This window comes from Trichomycterus rosablanca, chromosome 6 (assembly GCF_030014385.1).
Source record: "Trichomycterus rosablanca isolate fTriRos1 chromosome 6, fTriRos1.hap1, whole genome shotgun sequence".
Lineage (NCBI taxonomy): Eukaryota > Metazoa > Chordata > Actinopteri > Siluriformes > Trichomycteridae > Trichomycterus > Trichomycterus rosablanca.
Window position 1 is genome coordinate 23,886,250 of NC_085993.1, and position 22,310 is coordinate 23,908,559.

Consider the following 22,310-nt stretch of genomic DNA (forward strand, 5'->3'; position numbering starts at 1 on the left):
TCGCCATGATGTCATGTACCCTAAATGTTCCCAGAGCTTTTGGCAGAAAAACAGCCCCACATTACAGACCCATGTTTGCTGCCAATAAGCTCCTATTTTGTTTCTATAAGTCCTATTTTGTTTCTAAGGGGTGCCAATAATGGTGGCTTATGTGGTTTTGTTAAAAAAACAAAACAAAACATTGCACCCAGGTGGTGCAGCGGGATATTCCGCTAGCACACCAGCACCAAGTTTCTGAACTCCTCGGTTCGAAACTCAGTGTTGCCACCGGTCGGCTGGGCGCCATCTGGCCATTTAATTGGCCACCTTATCTGCAGGGTGGGGGCCGGACTATGTGTGGGTGGGTGGGTCTTCATACGCTGTGTAAGGACCCTGATTGGCAGAAGAGACGTCTGTGCAGAATGCAGGGGCGAGAAGAGGAGGGCTGTACACATGTCGGAAGAGGCATGTACAGTGACGTGCTCTCCTTGGAGAATCTGGTATCTCTCAGCAGCAGAAGACAAAAATTTAGTGCGCTAAATAGGGAGGCAAACTGGGAGAAAATGCATTAAATAAATAAATAAAAAACATTTATAAATACATTTTCTTCAAGGATGGATTTTTTTTTTGTGAGAAGCTTATTCAACAAAATTAGCTACTCATCTTTACCAGGGGTACCAATAATTGGAGGGAACTGTATCTGTGTATAATGTTATATTTATACATGATGGATTAAGTGGCAGTACATTGCAACTCGACAGCAAGTATTTTTTATAGATATTTTAGTGTTTTTTTAGTAATTTCTTTAATAAATTCTGCTTTTGTTAGCCTTTACAGGTTCTTATTTCTAAAATAGCCTATTATTTTCTGTTATTTAATTTTGTAACGAATTAGGGCTAGACTGAACAAGAGGGGCGGACACACGCAGCAATGTTTCTAAAGAATGTGTTTAATAATAACAAAAGACTAGACTACACAAGACAGGTGTTCACATAAGACAAGACACACTAACAAATGTCCTGAGGTAAATGCTAAAGCTAACTAACTGCTACGCTAACCGCTAATGCTAATCACATGAAACCTATGCTAAGCTAAATGCTAACACTAATGCTAATTTAAACATGTATGAACAAAGCTAAATCTAAACTAAATGCTATGCTAACCGCTGAACTAAAACATGAACAACAACTGGATTAAGACAGAGCATGAACAAGACAAGAGCTAAATCCTGACAAAACAAAATGCAAAATAACAATAGAGCAAGAGCAAGGAACTTATCGACATGAAAAGGCGAACCAAACCACCATGCCAGAGTCAAAGGCAAAATAGTCTCCCAAGACTGATCAGAAACTGCCTCCTTAAATGCCCCGAGCTCATCATCTCAGACGAGGTGCAGCTGGGCACAATCAGCTGGGGACCAATCATGATGAGGGGCGTTAGCTTGACACTGAAAACAAGCTTTCCTCTAATGCCAAGTTCACACTACACGACTTTCCAAGTTGTCAGGTCACTGTACAGTTCACACTAAACAACTGGATCTCTTGTAATCGGGAGTCTTTCAAGTCGGTGTGGCTTTCACACTACACGACTGATCGGCGATAGGGGGTTTCACACTACATGATCTATCACCAACTGGAATCGCAGGCGAGCTTCTCTGGTCTCCCAAAAAACAAACGCGAGAAGTGATGAGGGGTTTAATGGTACCACGTCCAAAAATTTACATTAACAAGTAGCGAGCGATCAAAGTTTGTGCGCTGACGTGCAGCGTTAAATCAAGGAGAAAAAATAAATGAATCTGAGTGGATTTGGCAACGCGAACAGCAGGGATTGTTCTATAGTGAGTTGGAGGTTAATAAACATTTTTTTGCAATGCAACATTGGTGTTATGTTTTGTAGAGAACGATAAGGTCAGAAATACTGTAAAACTTGTGTGTGTGCTGTATGTATTTTGATAAAAAATTATATTATGCCCCTGTCCCACCTTTTTACAACTCCTCCCCTGCGTTTCCCCTCACACCGTATCTTGCGTTTTCACTGGCTGTTCGGCATAGCAATCATTGCCAGTTGGGCGACTCAGATCCAGATATTTGACATGCTAGATATCTCTCTTCGGTCACCGAGCACTCGGCGAGCCGTTCGGATCGAGTTGTTGAATTCTGCATCCTACCATCAATCTAATACATTATTTTACATTTAAGTTCATACTGGCATCTGATTTAAATGTCTGAGTGCTTTATATTATTTAATAGACCTTTATATGTTATAAAGATTTTAAAAATAAAAAGTGTGATGAAGGATAGAATGTACAGACAACACTTTTAGACTAATCATTATGCCATCTTCTAATCTGATGTCATTTAATCTTTCATGAGCGCCAGTAGCATGATATGCGTTTGGTGTCCTGTTTATTAAATACATTATTAATATACAACTCCCCTTAATCTTAAATATATTAAAAGGGATTTTAAGGACATAAGTTAATATAAGTTTGAGTTTAAATGTAAAACATCTCGTTCTTATGACAAAAGTCAATGTGCATTATTATCTAACTTCCAGCCTTAGTAATTGGTAAAACACCCTTTTGCCTTGATAACCTTGAATAAGCAATTTTGGTAAGTGCTTGTAGAATCTCCACACATTACTCTTGTGCAAAAGCCTCCAGCTCATTGAGGTTTAATGGCCTTCATGCTACAGCTGCTTTCTTTAAATTCCTCCCTAGATTTTCTGAAATTTAAATCTGGAAAGTGAGAAGGCCAATTTAGGTTATTCCATAATAGCCTTAGCTGACTTGGAAGTGTGTTTGGGATCATTGTCTTGCTCAGAGGTGTCAAACTCAAGGCCTGCGAGAGCTTAAAAGACGTATGATTGTTGTGATGGTTCGAGTAGTTACAAAGACGTACTTACAAATTAATATGATAGCTGACCGTTGACATGGCATCGTAGTCATGGCAACTAACTTTGACTTTGCTAAAAAGTCATGTCACTTTTACATTTTAGCGTAAACAATAATAAATACAAGTTCATTCTCTTGCAATGCAATACAGAAGCATCGTCTGTGTGTAATAGACATTTATATTTTCAGTTGCTTGTAAATGTGTAGCGAGTATGCTACAGCGTTCAGTTACAAATTTACCGTAATTCCGTAATTAAATACGGTTATTACCGTTACTACAGCAATTAGTATTTTTACACAAAATGCTAACTCGTTTGGGGGGGGTACTTGGTGATATATTTACAAATAATCCCAAAATGTACAAGAAAAGAAAATTAAAGCAGAAGGAGGTAATTTAATGAAAGATGGGAAAGTGAATACAAGTTTGTGCTTCAAGAAGTATACATTTGGCATTTTGACACCAAACAAAGAATTTAGTCTCCAAGAAAAACAACAAATTGTCCAAGACTTAAAAGGCAGACTGCAATCACAGTAGGATACATTACAATCGGCCCCATAATGCAGATGTGGCCCTCGGTGAAAATGAGTTTGACGCCCCTGGTCATGCTGAAAAGTACAATTATAACCAGGGTATATACAGTATATATATATATATATATATATATATATATATATATATATATATATATACAGTGTATCACAAAAGTGAGTACACCCCTCACATTTCTGCAAATATTTTATTATATCTTTTCATGGGACAACACTATAGACATGAAACTTGGATATAACTTAGAGTAGTCAGTGTACAGCTTGTATAGCAGTGTAGATTTACTGTCTTCTGAAAATAACTCAACACACAGCCATTAATGTCTAAATGGCTGGCAACATAAGTCAGTACACCCCACAGTGAACATGTCCAAATTGTGCCCAAAGTGTCAATATTTTGTGTGACCACCATTATTATCCAGCACTGCCTTAACCCTCCTGGGCATGGAATTCACCAGAGCTGCACAGGTTGCTACTGGAATCCTCTTCCACTCCTCCATGATGACCTCACGGAGCTGGTGGATGTTAGACACCTTGAACTCCTCCACCTTCCACTTGAGGATGCGCCACAGGTGCTCAATTGGGTTTAGTCCATCACCTTTACCTTCAGCTTCCTCAGCAAGGCAGTTGTCATCTTGGAGGTTGTGTTTGGGGTCGTTATCCTGTTGGAAAACTGCCATGAGGCCCAGTTTTCGAAGGGCGGCGATCATGCTCTGTTTCAGAATTTCACAGTACATGTTGGAATTCATGTTTCCCTCAATGAACTGCAGCTCCCCAGTGCCAGCAACACTCATGCAGCCCAAGACCATGATGCTACCACCACCATGCTTGACTGTAGGCAAGATACAGTTGTCTTGGTACTTCTCACCAGGGCGCCGCCACACATGCTGGACACCATCTGAGCCAAACAAGTTTATCTTGGTCTCGTCAGACCACAGGGCATTCCAGTAATCCATGTTCTTGGACTGCTTGTCTTCAGCAAACTGTTTGCGGGCTTTCTTGTGCGTCAGCTTCCTTCTGGGATGACGACCATGCAGACCGAGTTGATGCAGTGTGCGGCGTATGGTCTGAGCACTGACAGGCTGACCTTCCACGTCTTCAACCTCTGCAGCAATGCTGGCAGCACTCGTGTCTATTTTTTAAAGCCAACCTCTGGATATGATGCCGAACACGTGGACTCAACTTCTTTGGTCGACCCTGGCGAAGCCTGTTCCGAGTGGAACCTGTCCTGGAAAACCGCTGTATGACCTTGGCCACCATGCTGTAGGTCAGTTTCAGGGTGTTAGCAATCTTCTTATAGCCCAGGCCATCTTTGTGGAGAGCAACAATTCTATTTCTCACATCCTCAGAGAGTTCTTTGCCATGAGGTGCCATGTTGAATATCCAGTGGCCAGTATGAGAGAATTGTACCCAAAACACCAAATTTAACAGCCCTGCTCCCCATTTACACCTGGGACCTTGACACATGACACCAGGGAGGGACAACGACACATTTGGGCACAATTTGGACATGTTCACTGTGGGGTGTACTCACTTATGTTGCCAGCTATTTAGACATTAATGGCTGTGTGTTGAGTTATTTTCAGAAGACAGTAAATCTACACTGCTATACAAGCTGTACACTGACTACTCTAAGTTATATCCAAGTTTCATGTCTATAGTGTTGTCCCATGAAAAGATATAATGAAATATTTGCAGAAATCACTTTTGTGATACACTGTATATATATATATATATATATATATATATATATATATATATATATATAAAATACTACAAAATAAATTAAATTCCTTGGTACTTCTGTCAATACACAAAAAAAGAAAAACAAACCCATATAATCACTGATTCCCCTAGATGCTTGAGCGTGGGGATAGTATTTTCTGGTCATATGTCTTGCCTTTCCTGCGCCAGACAAACCGCTGATTCATATGGCCAAACAGATCCCGTTTCATCAGGAGCATGCCCAGACATTGTCGGGAGTGCAAACAGGCACACAGAGGCCACACATGCTACTGAGTCATGTTATTATGAGCTGCCTTGATATCAGCCTGACATTTCAGTTTTTTACTTTGATTGTTTGTGTAATTTTAAATTCAGGTCTTAGTGAGTTGATGATTCTGGTTTCCAGTGACCATTGTTATATCATTTTGATCTCAACAAATTACCTTATTTATCCCAGTAAAGATTTGCAACTTGAATCTTTTATTCATTAAGATCTGATGTGTGATTTAAGTGTTCCCTTAATTTTTTAAGCAGTGTGCATATGTGTGTACAAACCTGCCACTTCCTAGCATCCATTAAAAATGTGTGTGTATAGTTCTTTTCCGTCTGTAATTATACTTCAGACACATTGTTTTTGGGCATAATTTAAATGATTTTTGTTTTAGATATTTAGATGTAAACCATGTGTTTAATGATTATTTAATTGTAGTGCTTGCAATACCAGAGCTACGAGAGATACTACTTTTACACCACTGTATATAAATACAAATGCATACATTATCCATTTGAATAACCATGTTTTAAATGAACAATTTAAACATTCTTATATATTCATATACAACCCCAAATCAGAAAAAGTTGGGACAGTATGTAAAATGCAAATAAAATAAAAGTGCAGTGTTCCTTACATTTACTTTGACTTTTATTTGATTGCAGACAGTTTGAACCCAAGATATTGCATGTTTTATCTGCTCAGCTTCATTTCATTTGTTAATACACCTCCATTCCTGCATTTCAGGCCTGCAACACATTCCAAAAAAAAAAAAAACAATGAACCTCAAAGAAAGATTGGAAGGGATTTGCATATTTCTTCTTCTACAGTGCATAATATCATTAAATGATTCAAGGAATCGGGAGGAATTTCAGTGCATAAAGACCAAGGGTGCAAGCTTAAGCTAAACGCCAGTGATCTTCCATCCCTCAGAACCGTCACTCAACAATAGCTGACATAACCACATGGGCAAGGGATTACTTTGGCAAACCTTTGTCAAGCTCTACAATACGGAGTTACATGCACAAATGCCACTTAAAACTTTACTGTGCTAAAAAGAAGCCTTATGTTAACTCTGTACAGAAGCAGCGTCGACTTCTCTGGACTCAGAGGCATCTAGGATGGACCATCACACAGTAGAAACGTGTATTGTGGTCAGATGAATCAGCATTCTGGCTTTTTTTTTTTTTTGGAAAAAATGGACGCCGTGTGCTCCGAACCAAAGACCAAAAGGACCATCCAGACTGTTATCAGCAACAAGTCCAAAAGCCAGGGTCTGTCATTGTATGGGGCTGTGTCAGTGCCCTGGGCAAAGGTACTTTACACTTTTGTGATGGCAGCATTAGTGCAGAAAAGTACATTGAGATCTTAGAGCAACATATGCTGCCTTCAAGACATCATCTTTTCCAGGGACGTCCAGCATTTTACAACAAGACAATGCAAAACCACATGCTGCACACATTACAAAGGCATGGCTGCGGAAGAAGAGGGTACGAGTACTGGACTGGCCTACCTGCAGTACTGACCTGTCCTCAATAGAGAATTTTGAAACAAAAAAAGCGAAAACGACGACCCCGTACTGTTGCACATCTTAAGACGTGTTTGCAGAAAGAATGGGACAAAATAAAAGCTAAAACACTAAATCACTTGGTATCCTTGATGCCAAAACGTCTTTTAAGTGTAGTGAAAAGGAATGGCAACATTACAAAGGGGCAAATGCTTTACTGTCCCAACTTTTTTTGGAATGTGTTGCAGGCCTGAAATGTAGGAATGGATGTTTATTAATAAATGAAATGAAGTTGAGCAAACAAAACATGAATCTCAGGTTAATACTGTCTGCAATAAAATAAAAGTCAAAGTAAATGTAAAAAAACTCAGTGTTTTTTACTATTTGCATTTTCCATGCTGTTCCAACTTTTTCTTTTTTGGGGTTGTAAGTTAATATAATTTTTATATTATTTGGTACGCTGGTAAACACCCTTTTAAAATCTGTAGGGAAATAAACTTTTATGCAAACATTTTCTTTGCATAGTGTAAATATAACAAATAAATACTGTGGTTGCTATTGCTTTTATATTTCTGCAGGAGCGGTATTAGATTTTTTAAAATAACTTTTAGATAAAAAATTTTATGGGTAATTAAGACATTTATTTTGCACATTTGGTAGAGAATAGGTGGAACAAATTGTAGATATGTTTTGGCATGCTATTTTGAGCATATTAAGTTGGCATCAAATAATGTAGCTCATAATGTTGAGACAGGTGGTATTGACAGATGGTTACACCCTACGTCATATGCTGACGTATTTTCAGATTTTGGCTGTGATGAACTTCTATTGTGAACCTTCTTTACTTAAAAATGAATGAGTCATTTTATTTTTGAGTAATTCTTACACAACGACCACCAACCCCACTGCCTGACTTGCTCCTGCATGGCCTGCAGGAACTGTTGCACTGCTGACCAGCTCTGTTTCTCCTGAAATCTTAACAGGGCTGGCCCCAAGGGCATGAGCCTGGCTTAACTGGGAACCTTTGGTGAAGCTCACTAACCAGACTGGGATTCAGGATGTCCTGAGTCCTTACCGACCTTTTCTCCTCTGGACTGTAGCCTTCCCAATCCATCAAGTATTGTAGTCTGTTGCACCTCCTTCTAGAGTCCATCAACTTGCATAGACTTGGGCTTCGTCAAAGCTCACTGGGGATGTGGATTCATTGGACCCGAGATAACTGGTTTTAAAAGAGAAACATTCTAAATGGATCTGGGATATCTAAAAAAAACTTTCTTAAAAAAAACCTGTTTTCCTCCCCAAACCATAAAGCCCCTGTGGATAACCATACCTGGTCTCCCGACTGGTAGAAAAGATTGTCACCTCGATGCTTGTCAGCCCGCCGCTTGTTCCAGCGTGCAGGACATACTCAATTTGTTGGTGGGTCTCCAAGAATTGCATGATTCAGGGCAGTATGTGATTTTAAAGTGCAAACAGGAGAAAAACTATGACCATCACACGTGGCATTCAGGGGTGTTCACGTGGGTTTCCTCCGGGTGCTCTGGTTTCCTCCCACAAGTCCAAAGACATGCAGTCAGGCCTGTTAATGCTATTAGAAATTGCCCTAAGTGTGAGTGTCTGCCCTGTGATGGACTGGCAACCTGTCCAGGGTATTTTCTACCTTTCGTCTAACAGACCCACTCCAACCCTGACCAGAAGAAAGCTGTGGTAAAACAGACGATGAATGCATGACTGCTGCAGGTTAGCACACAACTCAATTAAACTTTATGTTCCAGTTAAAGGTGTAATGTGTGTACAGTCCCATGGGCTGGTGGAGCTTAGTGTGTAAAAATGCTAAGTAAACTGTATTGAGCAGGGTTAGATGATAACAGTCTTTATTGTGTGTGTTCATGTTCTGGTTGGTGTTGCAGGTGTGACCAGTTTAACAGCTCACAGATAAAAACTGTTCTTGAATCAGGTGGTTCTGGCTCGGATGTTATAGTACCTCTTCAGGATGTGTGTTCAGAGGATATATTGCTGGCTTTCATCAGACATCTCTTGTTGTAAATGTCCAGTATGGGTGGAGGTGGAGTTGTGGTGATGTGCTAGGCAGTTTTCACCACCCTCTGAAGCACCTTGTGTTCAGCAACAGTGGTGCTGCCATACCAGACTGTGATGCAGCTTGTCAGGATGCTCTCCAGCAGAGCTGAAATCAATAAACAACATTCTGACATAGGTGTTAACTCCCATAGGTGTTGTGGTCTTAAAACAGACAGGAACAGTAGTGTGTGCCAGGGAAAGGTTTAAGATGTCCATGGGGGTAGCAGCCAGCTGGTTGGCACACGCTTTTAGAACCTGACCTAGAATGTCATCTGGGCCAGTTGCTTTCCAAGTTTCCCACAATAAACTCATTAAATTACTAAAATGTTTGTCTTCTAATCAATTAATTACAGAATGGAAACAGAAGTCCTAGGACTACCATGACATATTGTATATTTCCTCTTACAAGTATATGCAACCTTTTACAACCTGTTCCTTACATTTACTTTGACTTTTATTTGATTGCAGACAGTTTGAATCCAGGATATTTCATGTTTTGTCTGTTCAACTTCATTTCATTTGTTAATAAACATCCATTCCTGCATTTCAGGCCTGCAACACATTCCAAAAAAAGTTGGGACGGGGGCAATTTAGGGCTAGTAATGAGGTAAAAACTAAATAATTATGTGATTCCAAACAGGTGATGTCAACAGGTGATTGTAACCATGGTTTGGTACAAAAGCAGCATCCAGGAAAGGCTGAGTCTTTGATGAGCAAAGATGATCAGAGGATCTCCAGTTTGTCAACAAATGCATGAGAAAATTATTGAAATGTTTAAAAACAATGTACCCTCAAGGAAAGATTGGAAGGTATTTACATGTTTCTCCCTCTACAATGCATAATATCATTAAACGATTCAAGGAACTGGGAGGAATTTCACTGCATAAAGGCCAAGGGCGCAAGCTTAAGCTGAACACCTGTGATCTTCGATCCCTCAGACGACACTGCATCAAGAACCGCCACTCAGCAATAGCTGATATAACCACATGGGTGAGGGATTACTTTGGCAAACCTTTGTCAAGCACTACAATACAGAGTTACATGCACAAATGCCACTTTAAACTTTACTGTGCAAAAAAGAAGCATCTTAAGACGTGTTTGCAGGAAGAATGAGACAAAATAAAACCTGAAACACTAAATCACTTGGTATCCTCGGTGCCAATGGAATGGAACTGTTTTGGAATGTGTTGCAGGCTTGAAATGCAGGAATGGATGTTTATTAATAAATGAAATGAAGTTGAGCAGACAAAACATGAAATATCTCAGGTTCATCCTGTCTGCAACTAAATAAAAGTCAAAGTAAATGTAAGAAACTAATTTTTCAAATTACTTAGTAATGATAGGCCACATGACAGTTTAACCAAAATGTTTTAAACAGCCTTAAATCAGCTTCCACACAAATAGACACTGCATAAAGAGATCTAAATTGTCGTCATGATATGATATCTGTACCTCTCTATACTTATGCACAAGTGTTTTTGCTTTGATACACACTTCCTTCTGTTGCTCCTACCTGTTCCTTGTGTTTCTGTGATTAGCCTTGTGAATATATTACCCTGTGTGTTCAGTCTTCCTTGGTTGTAATTGTGTTTATTGCTAGTCTGTATGCTCCCATCCTGGCTCCTGTCCTGGCTCTGGTCTGTGCTGTTTCCTGTCCTTGCTCTGATCTGTGGTCTGTTTAATTAGCTTAGATTAGTTTCAGTTCAAGTGTGGCAACGGTGGCTCGGTGGGTAGCACTGTCGCCTCACAGCAAGAAGGCCCTGGGTTCGATCCCCAGGCGAGGCAGTCCGGGTCCTTTCTGTGCAGAGTTTGCATGTTCTCCCCATGTCTGCGTGGGTTTGCTCCGGGAGCTCCGGTTTCCTCCTACAGTCCAAAAACATGCAGTCAGGTTAACTGGAGACACTGAATTGCCCTATAGGTGAATGGGTGTGTCTATGTGTGTGTGTGTATGTGTCTGCCCTGCGATGGTCTGGTACCCCATCCAGGGTGTTACTGTGTGCCTTGCGCCCATTGGAAAGCTGGTATAGGCTCCAGCACCCCCCTGCGGCCCTAATTGGGTTAAGAAATAGAGAGTGAGAGAGTTCAAAATTAGCATTAGCCATAAGCATAGGGTTAGCGTGTCATGTTTTTTCTAGTTTAAGTTAGTTTAGTTTAAAGACCAGTTTCTTGTTTTTAGTTATTAGCATTAACGTTAGTGATTAGCATTAGCCTAACTTAACATAGGGTTAAGTTTGGTCTTTGTTTATTTGTTTGTTTAGTTTCATTCATAGTTTATTTCTTCCCAATCCCATTGTTGCTTTGTATTTTACTTGTGTTTTTTTTTTTTTGTTTACTTGTCTTCAATTAATGTTTGTAATGTCTACATGAGCGTGTCCAACCCCATCTCTCAGTCTCACGTTGCAATTTTATGTGGTTAATAAATGATAAATATGGGTTTTTTGCCCATTTATGTAAGCCTCTCTGATCAGATTTGCTAAATGGGTGTATTTAGGGCTTAATACAATGTCTGCACAAACTTGACAACAAGTGCTACACACCTACTCATAGCATTTACTGTCAATTTAACTTACAAACTAATTATGTTCTATTTATTAAATGACAAAGTTTACCCAGTAATATAGTTTCCAACCACACACCCCTCTGCTTACCTGGAAAGTTTTTCCACAAGATATTAAACTGTGTCTGTGGGAATTTGTGCCAATGCTCAAAAAGAGCATTTGTAAGGATAGGCAATTGATGCTCCAGTTAATCAAAGAGTTTTTAGTGGGGTTAAGCTTAGGGTTTTGTGCAGGCTACTGCAGACCCCTCAATGAACCATGCCTTATTGCTGGAACAAAAACAGCCATCTCCAAACTGTTGCCGTTTTTTTTTTTTTAATAACCAATTTTATACAGATGCTGGCAATAAAAGTGAGAAAACCCCAACAACTGAATTCAATAATTAAAAGTACATTAATTATTTAACTTGATTGTTGTTAAAAGCTTAAACATTAAAAACAGCATTGTATTATCTGAGGTAAGCTACAAGGGCAATACACATTTAATTAAAAGCAATAAAATCGACTTAGGAATGATTGTATAATAACAATAAATATTTTATCGAAATCTTCTCAGCTTAACCAGATACTCTTGTATTTGCTGGAGTTCTCTGAAGAATGTATTACACATAATTAACTCAAACAATGCTAATTTGCAGTGGTGTGTAAAGTATAAGTACAAGAATTCCAGTACAAATTTACTTTGATAGAAGTAAAAGTAACCTCTCAGAATATTACTTGAGTAAAAGTCTTGAAGTATCTAAGGTTTAATGTACATTTAACGGTGGTCAGAATTTTTTTTACCTTATTAGTTGCCCTAAAGTCCTGTTCCAATATTTTTTGTAATGTGTTGTTGGCCTGAAATGCAAAACTAAATTCCACATTTTAATTAACAGCATTTACTTGTCCTTTTTTTTACTTCTATCAGGGTAAATTTCTGGTAAGATACTTATACTTTATACACCACTGCTAATTTGTGTATGTAAACAAAAATGAATGACTTTGCCTGAGTCATTCCTCAAATAAATGAATAAATAAATTAATAATAATAATAATATAGTGTTGTACTTCTTGGTTACAGTTTTAATAAGGTACAGTATTGAGCACAGGAGTCTTGGAAAATTAAGCTGTGGTTTAGAAGACCTTTGTATGAAAAAAAACTTGTTAAGATACTGCCCTTCCTCAAATATGCCCTAATTCAATACCATTTACAGATTAGATAGATAGTATTCAGGTCAAGCATTTAGGTTAGCTGCCATTGTAACACTGCCATCTGCAAAATCAATTTGACACATTTTATAAAAGTCATAATTTCAGTGAGCAGTTTAGCTAATTTTATTTTAATTGCTAAGTACCTCTAATCTACGACAGCGTATTAGGGCCACTGTAAAAAATATTTTTAGTTTTGATTAATATATAGTCGAATAAGAATAAAGTCGTATATGTTTCGATTTCGATATTAAACTCAAAATATTATGAGAATAAAGTTGGAATATTATGAGAATAAAGTTGGAATATTATGAGAATAAAGTCGAAATATTATGAGAATAAAGTCGAAATATTATGAGAATGAAGTCGAAATCATTTCAAGATTAAAGTCGAAATGATTATGAGAATAAAGTCAAAATCATTTCGAGATTAAAGTCGAAATGATTATGAGAATAAAGTCAAAATATTATGACTAAAGAGTGTGCAGCCGTCGTAGGCTTGTCAGTTCAGAGAAGCACGGGTCTCAGTACCTGGATGGGCATGCATGCACCGAGGGCAGCTTATAATGAGTGTTACTGTGTGTTATTTTTGGGTGGCTGTTTCTATTGTACACTTCCATCCACATGACATAACAACTAACTAACTAACTAACTAACTAACCAGTGGCGCACATTCTTCTAAATAAACCCAGTTTATTGCAAAGCCATTTCATTGTCCATATACCAATAACAAACTGGTGCTGATGTGCACGAGGTTGAGGATTTCTTTATTTGTGAAACCGATACAAAAGTATGACAAATCATGAACATCCCTCATTTTAACACAAGGAGGTTGCTATAGCCATAATATTTTGTCTTTAATCTCGTAATTATTTTGACTTTAATCTCGTAATTATTTTGACTTTATTCTCGAAATTATTTGGACTTTAATCTCGAAATTATTTTGACTTTAATCTCATAATTATTTTGACTTTAATCTTGTAATTATTTTGACTTTAATCTCATAATTATTTTTACTTTAATCTTGTAATTATTTTGACTTTAATCTCATAATTATTTTGACTTTAATCTCGTAATCATTTCGACTTTAATCTCGAAATCAAAACGTATACAACTTTATTCTCATAATTATTTTGACTCTATTCTCGAAATCGAAACTTATACGACTTTATTCTTGAAATCGAAACTTATACAACTGTATTCTCGAAATCGAAACTTATATGACTATTCTCGAAATCGAAACTTATACGACTTTATTTTTAAAATCAAAACATAAGACTTTATTTTCAAAATCGAAACTTATACGACTTTATTCTCGAAATCGAACCTTATACGACTTTATTCTCAAAATCAAAACTTATACGACTTTATTCTCGAAATCAAACCTTATACGACTTTATTCTCAAAATCAAAACTTATACGACTTTATTCTCGAAATCGAAACTTATACGACTTTATTCTCAAAATTGAAACTTAAAAAAAAAAATTTCTTTAAAGTGGCCCTAATACGCCGTCATACTAATCGGCTGTGGTCAAGTCTTGCTGCTTTAAACAACCCAAATGCAATAAGTAACCATGATCCTCACCCTAACCTGTCACTAGCTGTAAATTTTTATACAATTTAAAATTTGACTTTTTATGCAAAATTATTATATATAAACAACCTTCAGGGAATAACAATAGAATTATGGGCGGATTTTAATCCTTCTATTCTATTGTAATATTATAAAATGTTACATAATGGCCTAATCGATAGCTTAGGACAACTAGAACATAGACGTCTCTGTTTGGGATCAATACCACTGTTGGCCATGTATGGTGAGCTGCATCTAAATTTACTCATCATAATTAAAGGCTTACTTTTAGAATACTCTTTACAGAGATGTACAGACTATGATGCTGACTGGATAGTGTTCCCTAACGTTACCTAAAATAAATCAGTCTGTCAGATTTCAGGGCAAAAGATTTTGCCTTGCTCTGTCTATTTAGCTGGAGTCAGAGAACCAGAGTGATTCATCAGTCTGCCTGTGGCAGTTTAATTAACCCGAGTGAAAATGAATCGGCATACCACCATCATTAATAAAGTGCAGCTTGTAGGGTGGAAACCTCAACCAACTCAAAAGCACATTTTATATATTCAGCCTTACACTGCATCACAAGCCTGAATTTACAGCTGTCAGTTTGATTAATGAATACAGGCCACGCTAATAAAAGAAAATACTTTAACTAGCCTTAGGCATTGCAAGTAATGAGTCCTATCTATCTAAGCCTGTGTCTACTTATCCTTAGGTCGGTTTGTCTTAAGGTTAGGCATTTAACACAGCTCACATTTTGCTTCACATCACAGATGATTAGATATGGTCAGCACACAGCCATGAACAGAACAGTAAAGCAGCATGCACCTTTTGTAACAAGGCTTGCTAATACATCTCTAAGAACCATCAGTTGTTTTTCTTATAACTTGGTGTTTACAGAATTAGTGATATGCCAGAGCGAGACATAGTCATTTATACACTCACACTGGCCATGTATCCCATAGCAACACTGCCATTCTAACTGCCTTTCTGTTGACAACACACAACGTTCCGCTGCTGAATCCTTTTTTGCTGGGACATGGCTGCTGAGTCCCGACTGCACCTGAAATGCAAGGGAAGAGAGGGTTATATTATGTATGTGTATGTGTCTATGCCCCTTTTAACTACCTTTTTTGCTACCTATTGACCTATATAAAATGAGAAGGACAACTATATATTAAACTTACTAAACATACTAAACATACAATTTTTGTGTATGTTATTGACTGGCACCTTGGTATTCATATCAAACTTGTTTTACAAAACTTTCCATTTTAGCTCTAGGCTCTGCTCAGAACATTTTGCAAGATAACTTGATCATATTCAACATTTAGCAGCTGTTCCTGCTACTGACTGTGGCTTTACCTGATTTATGTTGCACACAGTGGAATTTACAAAAAGAATATACGCTAAGTAATTATTTATGATGCCTTAATAATACTGCACTGTTAAAATGTAATTCTATTCATACCATTAAACAATTTTAAATGCTTTAATGGCTTTGTGAACATTTATGTTTATAAATAACAGAAAAATGGTATACTTTTCTTTTTAAAAAGCATTATTATTTGTATTTAAACAGATACATTTAAAATAAAATATTTTATATTAATTATGACTAAATATGTATTTAATGTAATACAATAATCATTTACAGTGCCACGAAGAAGTGTTTTCTGGTTCCTGATAGAATTTTAACGTCATGTTTTACACTCTTTGGCTACATTCATGACAGAAGCGGTAGTTACTCGTTACCCAAGGTTCATCAGTTCACAAGTTTAAAGTCAAACACAGTCATGGACAATTTTGCATCTCCAATTCACCTTACTTGCATGTCTGTAAGAGGAAACCGGAGCTCCCAGAGGAAACCATGCAGACATGGGGAGAACATGCAAACTCCACACAGAAGGAACCGGACCACCCCACCTGGGGATCAAACCCAGGACCTTCTTGCTGTGAGGCAACAGTGCTACCAACTGAGCCACGCTGATTTGGTTGAATCTAAACTGCTTAAATAAAACACATTTATTAAAAGATAGGTTAAAATGTCTCTACAGGCAGCACGTTATGCTGTGATCAAAAGAAAAAGAGAACAAAGTTAATAATAAAAAGTTAAAAAGCCATTATTGGGGCTACGGATTTAAGTGAACCACAGTGAAAGTCATAGAGCTTAAATAAATAGCAATTGTAGTGAATAATACTAGAAAACCCCAAACTGTTATTGAAGTAATGGCAGAAGTCACTTTCTTTGAAAAGGGCCAGCTCATATGACTCCATTATTACAAAGAAAATGGGCAAATATTACCACCGGTAACCATGAATAAAATATAGACAAAAATCTCACATTGGCCAAAACACTGTGTTGATTTCTGATCCTTTTGAAAGAATGTTCTGTGAACTTAAGTTTAAAATTAAACTTGTTACATCTGGCATTCACATATAAAGACGTCATAGCAACTGTTAAATATGTTAATATGGTAGTGTAATAGTGTGGACATGCTAGCTGCTTTGAGGCCTTGGTGTACTACCATTGATTGGACCTCAAATTCAGCTTTCTACCATCAGTCATCAAATATAAAGACAACCATCTCAAAGATTAAGAGCAAGTCTATCTCGGAATGGTTTAGAAATAATTTTAAAGTTTTGCAGTGGAGTAATCTTGATTTGACCATAATTATCATGCTGTGACAGAACCCTTAACAGACGGTTCATGCATCCTCCAGTGTGGCTCAATTAAAGCAATTTTGGGCCAAACTCCTTTTACAGCAAAATGCTGATGTTACCTTCACCTGGTTCCTTGCGTGGCAGAAAACAGAAATTGATCCATTGTTTTTCCACATAAATTACAAATCCCAGGAGCTGCAGCCCTAATCATTACTAACACTAAGTACCTGAATCTGAAGGTATTTAAGAAAACCCGAACCTCCGTGCAGTGCTCAGTTATTACACAGTGTGTAATGTAGTCGACACTCTCTCCCTTTTTGTGTATTGAACAATGGGCCAGGCCACTGTTACATTCACACTGTAGTCTAATTTACAAACGCTACAGTCTGATATCTTGTCCCGCCTAGTGGGTGATGTTCTTTTACTATTTTTTAATGCTTAGATACACTGCTGGCCAAAATATTTAATTGGACCACCTTTAGCTTTGATTACGGCACGCATTCGCTGTGGCATCGTTTCCACAAGCAATTCTGCAATGTCACAACATTTATTTCTGTCCAGAGTTGCATTAATTTTTCCCCAAGATCCTGTATTGATGATGGGAGATTTGGACCACTGCACAAAGTCTTCTCCAGCACATACCAAAGATTCTCAATGGGGTTCAGGTCTGGACTCTGTGGTGGCCAATCCATGTGTGAAAATGATGTCTCGTGCTCCCTGAACCACTCTTTCACAATTTGAGCCCGATGAATCCTGGCATTGTCATCTTGGAATATGCCCGTGCCATCAGGGAAGAAAAAATCCATTGATGGAATAACCTGGTCGTTCAGTATATTCAGGTATATTCAGGCTGACCTCATTCTTTGGGCACATAACATTGCTGAACCTAGACCTGACCAACTGCAGCAACCCCAGATCATAGCACTGCCCCCACAGGCTTGTACGGTAGGCACTAGGCATGATGGGTGCATCACTTCAGCCGCCTCTCTTCTTACCCTGATGCGCCCATCACTCTGGAACAGGGTAAATCTGGACTCATCAGACCACATGACCTTCTTCTATTGCTCCAGAGTCCAATCTTTATGCTCCCTAGCAAATTAAAGCCGTTTTTGCCAGTTAGCCTCACTGACAAGTGGTTTTCTTAAGGCTACACAGCTGTTTAGTCCCAATCCCTTGAGTTCCCTTTGCATTGTGCGTGTGGAAATGCTCTTACTTTCACTATTAAACATATTCCTGAGTTCTACTGTAGTTTTTCTACCATTTGATTTCACCAAACGTTTAAGTGATCACAGATCACGATCATTCAAGATTTTTTTCCGACCACATTCCTTCCTCAAAGATGATGTTTCCCCACTGTCCTTCCACTTTTTAATAATGCGTTCTTGAATGACGGTTCTTAACCCGATTTTAGTCGTTTCAGCACGACCACAGGATGTGTCTTTCAACATGGTTGTTTAACAAATGAGAAGCTACTCACTGCATCAGTTAGGGTTAAATAACTTGTTGCCAGCTGAAACATAATCACCCTCCAATGGGAGGCTCTTACCTATTTGCTTAGTTAAATCCAGGTGGTGAACTTTTTTTTTGGTCAGGCAGTGTATAAACACACATTCTCTCTTTGTCCCATCTTGCATTAGGGTCCAAAATTACTTGTGGAACAAACTCACCAGCAAAGTAATTCTGAACCAAATTGCAGGATCACAATAAAGTGAGGCCAAATATATGTGCTAAATACAGTATTTTTAATCACTAAAACATTATGTAAAAATGAATTAACATAAATTAATGCCTTAATATTTCTGTTTCACCCTAGAATTCTACCTTAGTTTACCTTCAATTAGTTTAGTTAGTTAGTTTATTATAAAATAAACTATAAACACTTTTATTTTTAAAAGCATTCTTATTTTGCGGCATTTTTCCACACCTGACAAAAGATTTGCACAGTTCTTATATATATATACACACACACGCGATTGATTTCTGGAAACTTGCCCTGGTGTCTCACAACGGAACCGACCTGGGATAGCCAATTGCCCCAGAGGCGATGTGATGTTCCTTTTCCTGAGCTGGATTCACCCATAAATCCATAGTTATGCACAGGGGAGCGGAAATTGTTGTAGTAGGTTTGAATAGTTCGCTGTTTTTTCGCTGTTTTTTCTGTTTTCCTGGTCTTGTTGTGGACGGCTGGAGTAGTCGTCATATGGTGACATTTACTTCATATTTTTGCACCTTCTTCTGTCCACGTTTTCCATTGTGGGTTGTTGTCTTTCTTTTGTTAATTTGATTGTAATGATTTGGAAGATATTTGAAAATTGGGTTATTTTCTTGCTGGTCTGTGGGGATCCAACCTGTACTCTCTGCGGTAAGGCGGATTCCAGCCCCCCATTTCAGTCAAGTGGGTCTCTTTCTAGGAATTATGTGCCATTTTAATCAAAAGAGGATTTGTGAGGTCAGGCACTGATGCTGTATGAGAAGTCTTATCAGTTTCTTTCAAAGGTGTATAATGGCGCTCAGGTCCAGACTCAGGTGTCAGTCCACTTTGCACACACACACAATGCAAATGAATGCTGCTAATTTAAAACTGATATCTGCCTCAATATAATTATTTCATTTTTGTACTTTGAATATTTATATTTTATTACTAAGAAATATAAACAATTTAATAATACTTTATGATTACATGCACTCTCTCCCTCTTCCGGTTTCAGAGACAGAGGGACGGAGACTGAAGGGCATCCAGAGGAGCACAGAGACAGGATTAGCTGTTGAGATGCCCAGTCGCACAGTTCGCCAGGCCAGTCATGAATCTATAGAGGACAGTATGAACAGCTATGGTTCAGAGGGCAAGTAAGTATTCCTACACTTCTCATAGCCCATTTTTACATGAAACCCTGACCATCAGATGTACAGTATGCCCCATAAAATATTTGCAAAAGCTAACTTCAGATCTTATGACTGCTGGACTTTGTCTGTGTGCCACATCTAAGCTTTTAGCTGCTTACAAGTTATGCTTTCAATCATTGATATCTTCCAGTACTGATATCTTTATAATTCTGAAGTGGAAAAAAACATATGTCTATTGACCTAATAATTCTTACGTTATACTTTATCAATTTGTTATATAAAACTGTTAGCTGTGGTACTGTGTTCTACTAAACAGATATAATGTCTATGTAGTATTAGAACAAATTAAGATCAATGTATAGACTGGTACTAAAGAACAGAGGAAATGTATTATTTAAGTCCATTACTCTTTAATGTACTGATTAATGTGCTCCCAATGGAATTCACAAAAATGTATACAATTATGTATGTTAATCATGTGTATATTTATTATGATGCCTTAATTATAAAGTACTACAAAATATAATTTTCTACACATCATTAAACAATATTCAAATATTTATGATATCTGAAATGCAAGAACAGTTATGAAACAATCCCAAAAACTTCCAGTTGTTTAGCCTGGTATCTGCATAAAATCATGATATACTTAAAATATTAATATTAATATAATTTATAGAATTTATTCTTGACTAATAACTGAAGAGACACCTATGCAAGTTAAGACTGTGGTCAACAGACAGAACAGCCTATGACGTATGTCTGGTAAAATCTTAACCACCTTATCATCTTCCAATCATCCCTCTGTCCGCACAGAATAAATAAAGTGTTATTGTCAAATAACCAACAGTGCTACACCTAAACATGTGTGGCTTAGTGGTTTTTATACTGTTCATTCATAGGCTCCTTGACTTAGAATGTAGTGTCAGCCTTCATCTGTGGTTTCTGAGTGTTCAGAGGCTGGAGTGTTCTTCTAATGTAACCAATTACATAGAACATGCACATCATTAAAGAATAATAATGGGAAGGAAAAGTGGAGGCTTTAATCTGAGACTGGGGCAGGCTGTAATATGGCTTAGCTGCTAAATGAGTTCAGCAGTGAGCCACAAAATCACAATTCCCAATCATTATTCACAACACCTGACTGCCCTCCCCTTCCCCCTCAGCTATATACCAGAATACTAAACTCCTGTAACCATTCTCTAGTATTCTTATATTGCGCTCAGCCCATTACACAGCATTACATCATTTATAGTGTTTTTGCTCGGCCCGTGATTCTATGTCTAAGTAAACTGTGAATACTCTTGTTTGTGATCTTGGTAATATTAGTCTCATAGTCATTTCTGTTTCCAGGAATATCTTTATTATAGTTTCTTGTATGCGGTCACCATAGTTTTGTTATTCCATTGTTTGTTAGCATTAGCATCAGTTAGCATTTTTTATATTTCACGGTTATAGGTCTGTTCTCGGTGGTGGGTTTTTCTTATGATTAGTATCTGTATTCACATTTATTGATCCTCAAACCTGTGTTGGTGTTCCTAAATGTTGTTGTCAGTTCCATTTTGTTACACACATTGGGAGTCCTGTCCTGCCCTGCGTTGCCTTTTTGGCTGACACAGAGGCATAAATAATTCATGTGTTTTGCTTTCTTTTACTTGACTGTTATCTGTGTCTCGTTAGAGACAATTCACTATAGGTGAGAGTCCTTCTATATATCACAGTTTCTCTTTTACAGTTCCTCTGTCTGATAAACTTGCTCAGCTGTTTGGAATACTTCTAAAATGGTGAATGGTCTGCTTGTATGAAATGGCAGGAGGAAATGAAGGTGTTTCTAATTTGCCTGTTCGTAATATTCAGAGATGGTATTTTATAAATTAGATAAAGACATAGACATGTTGTAATCCTGTTTAATTCTAAAATATTTTTTTTTATAAAAATACCAAATAAATACTTATAGTACTACTAACTCATACTAAACTATTGTATAACTAACATAGTAAAACAATATTTAATATCATTGAAGTTTAGTTTAATTTTATAACGTTTCCTGTTTTCCTTTTTCCCTTTTTTAAAATGCATTATGTTTTGTAAAATCAGCCATTCATTTGAGTCTGTAAATGCACATTTTGTATTTTTAAAAGATAACTCATCTCAAATTACTTGGTATAATCTTTAAGCTGCTAATATTTTGCTACATACAGTGTATCACAAAAGTGAGTACACCCCTCACATTTCTGCAGATATTTAAGTATATCTTTTCATGGGACAACACTGACAAAATTACACTTTGACACAATGAAAAGTAGTCTGTGTGCAGCTTATATAACAGTGTAAATTTATTCTTCCCTCAAAATAACTCAATATACAGCCATTAATGTCTAAACCACCGGCAACAAAAGTGAGTACACCCCTAAGAGACTACACCCCTAAATGTCCAAATTGAGCACTGCTTGTCATTTTCCCTCCAAAATGTCATGTGATTTG

At 37.6% G+C, this 22,310-nt stretch overlaps 1 protein-coding gene across 4 annotated transcripts in view; it reads left to right on the forward strand.

Moving 5' to 3' along the window:
• Positions 1–22,310, forward strand: part of rims4 (regulating synaptic membrane exocytosis 4) — a 60,590-nt gene that overhangs the window by 23,696 nt on the left and 14,584 nt on the right. For 3 of the 4 annotated variants that reach the window (XM_062996740.1, XM_062996738.1, XM_062996739.1), the window contains one exon: positions 19,691–19,829. In XM_062996740.1, coding sequence (XP_062852810.1) covers positions 19,691–19,829 — 139 coding nt within the window. The remainder of the gene's footprint in view (positions 1–19,690; positions 19,830–22,310) is intronic. The other variant, XM_062996741.1, reaches the window with a different exon arrangement.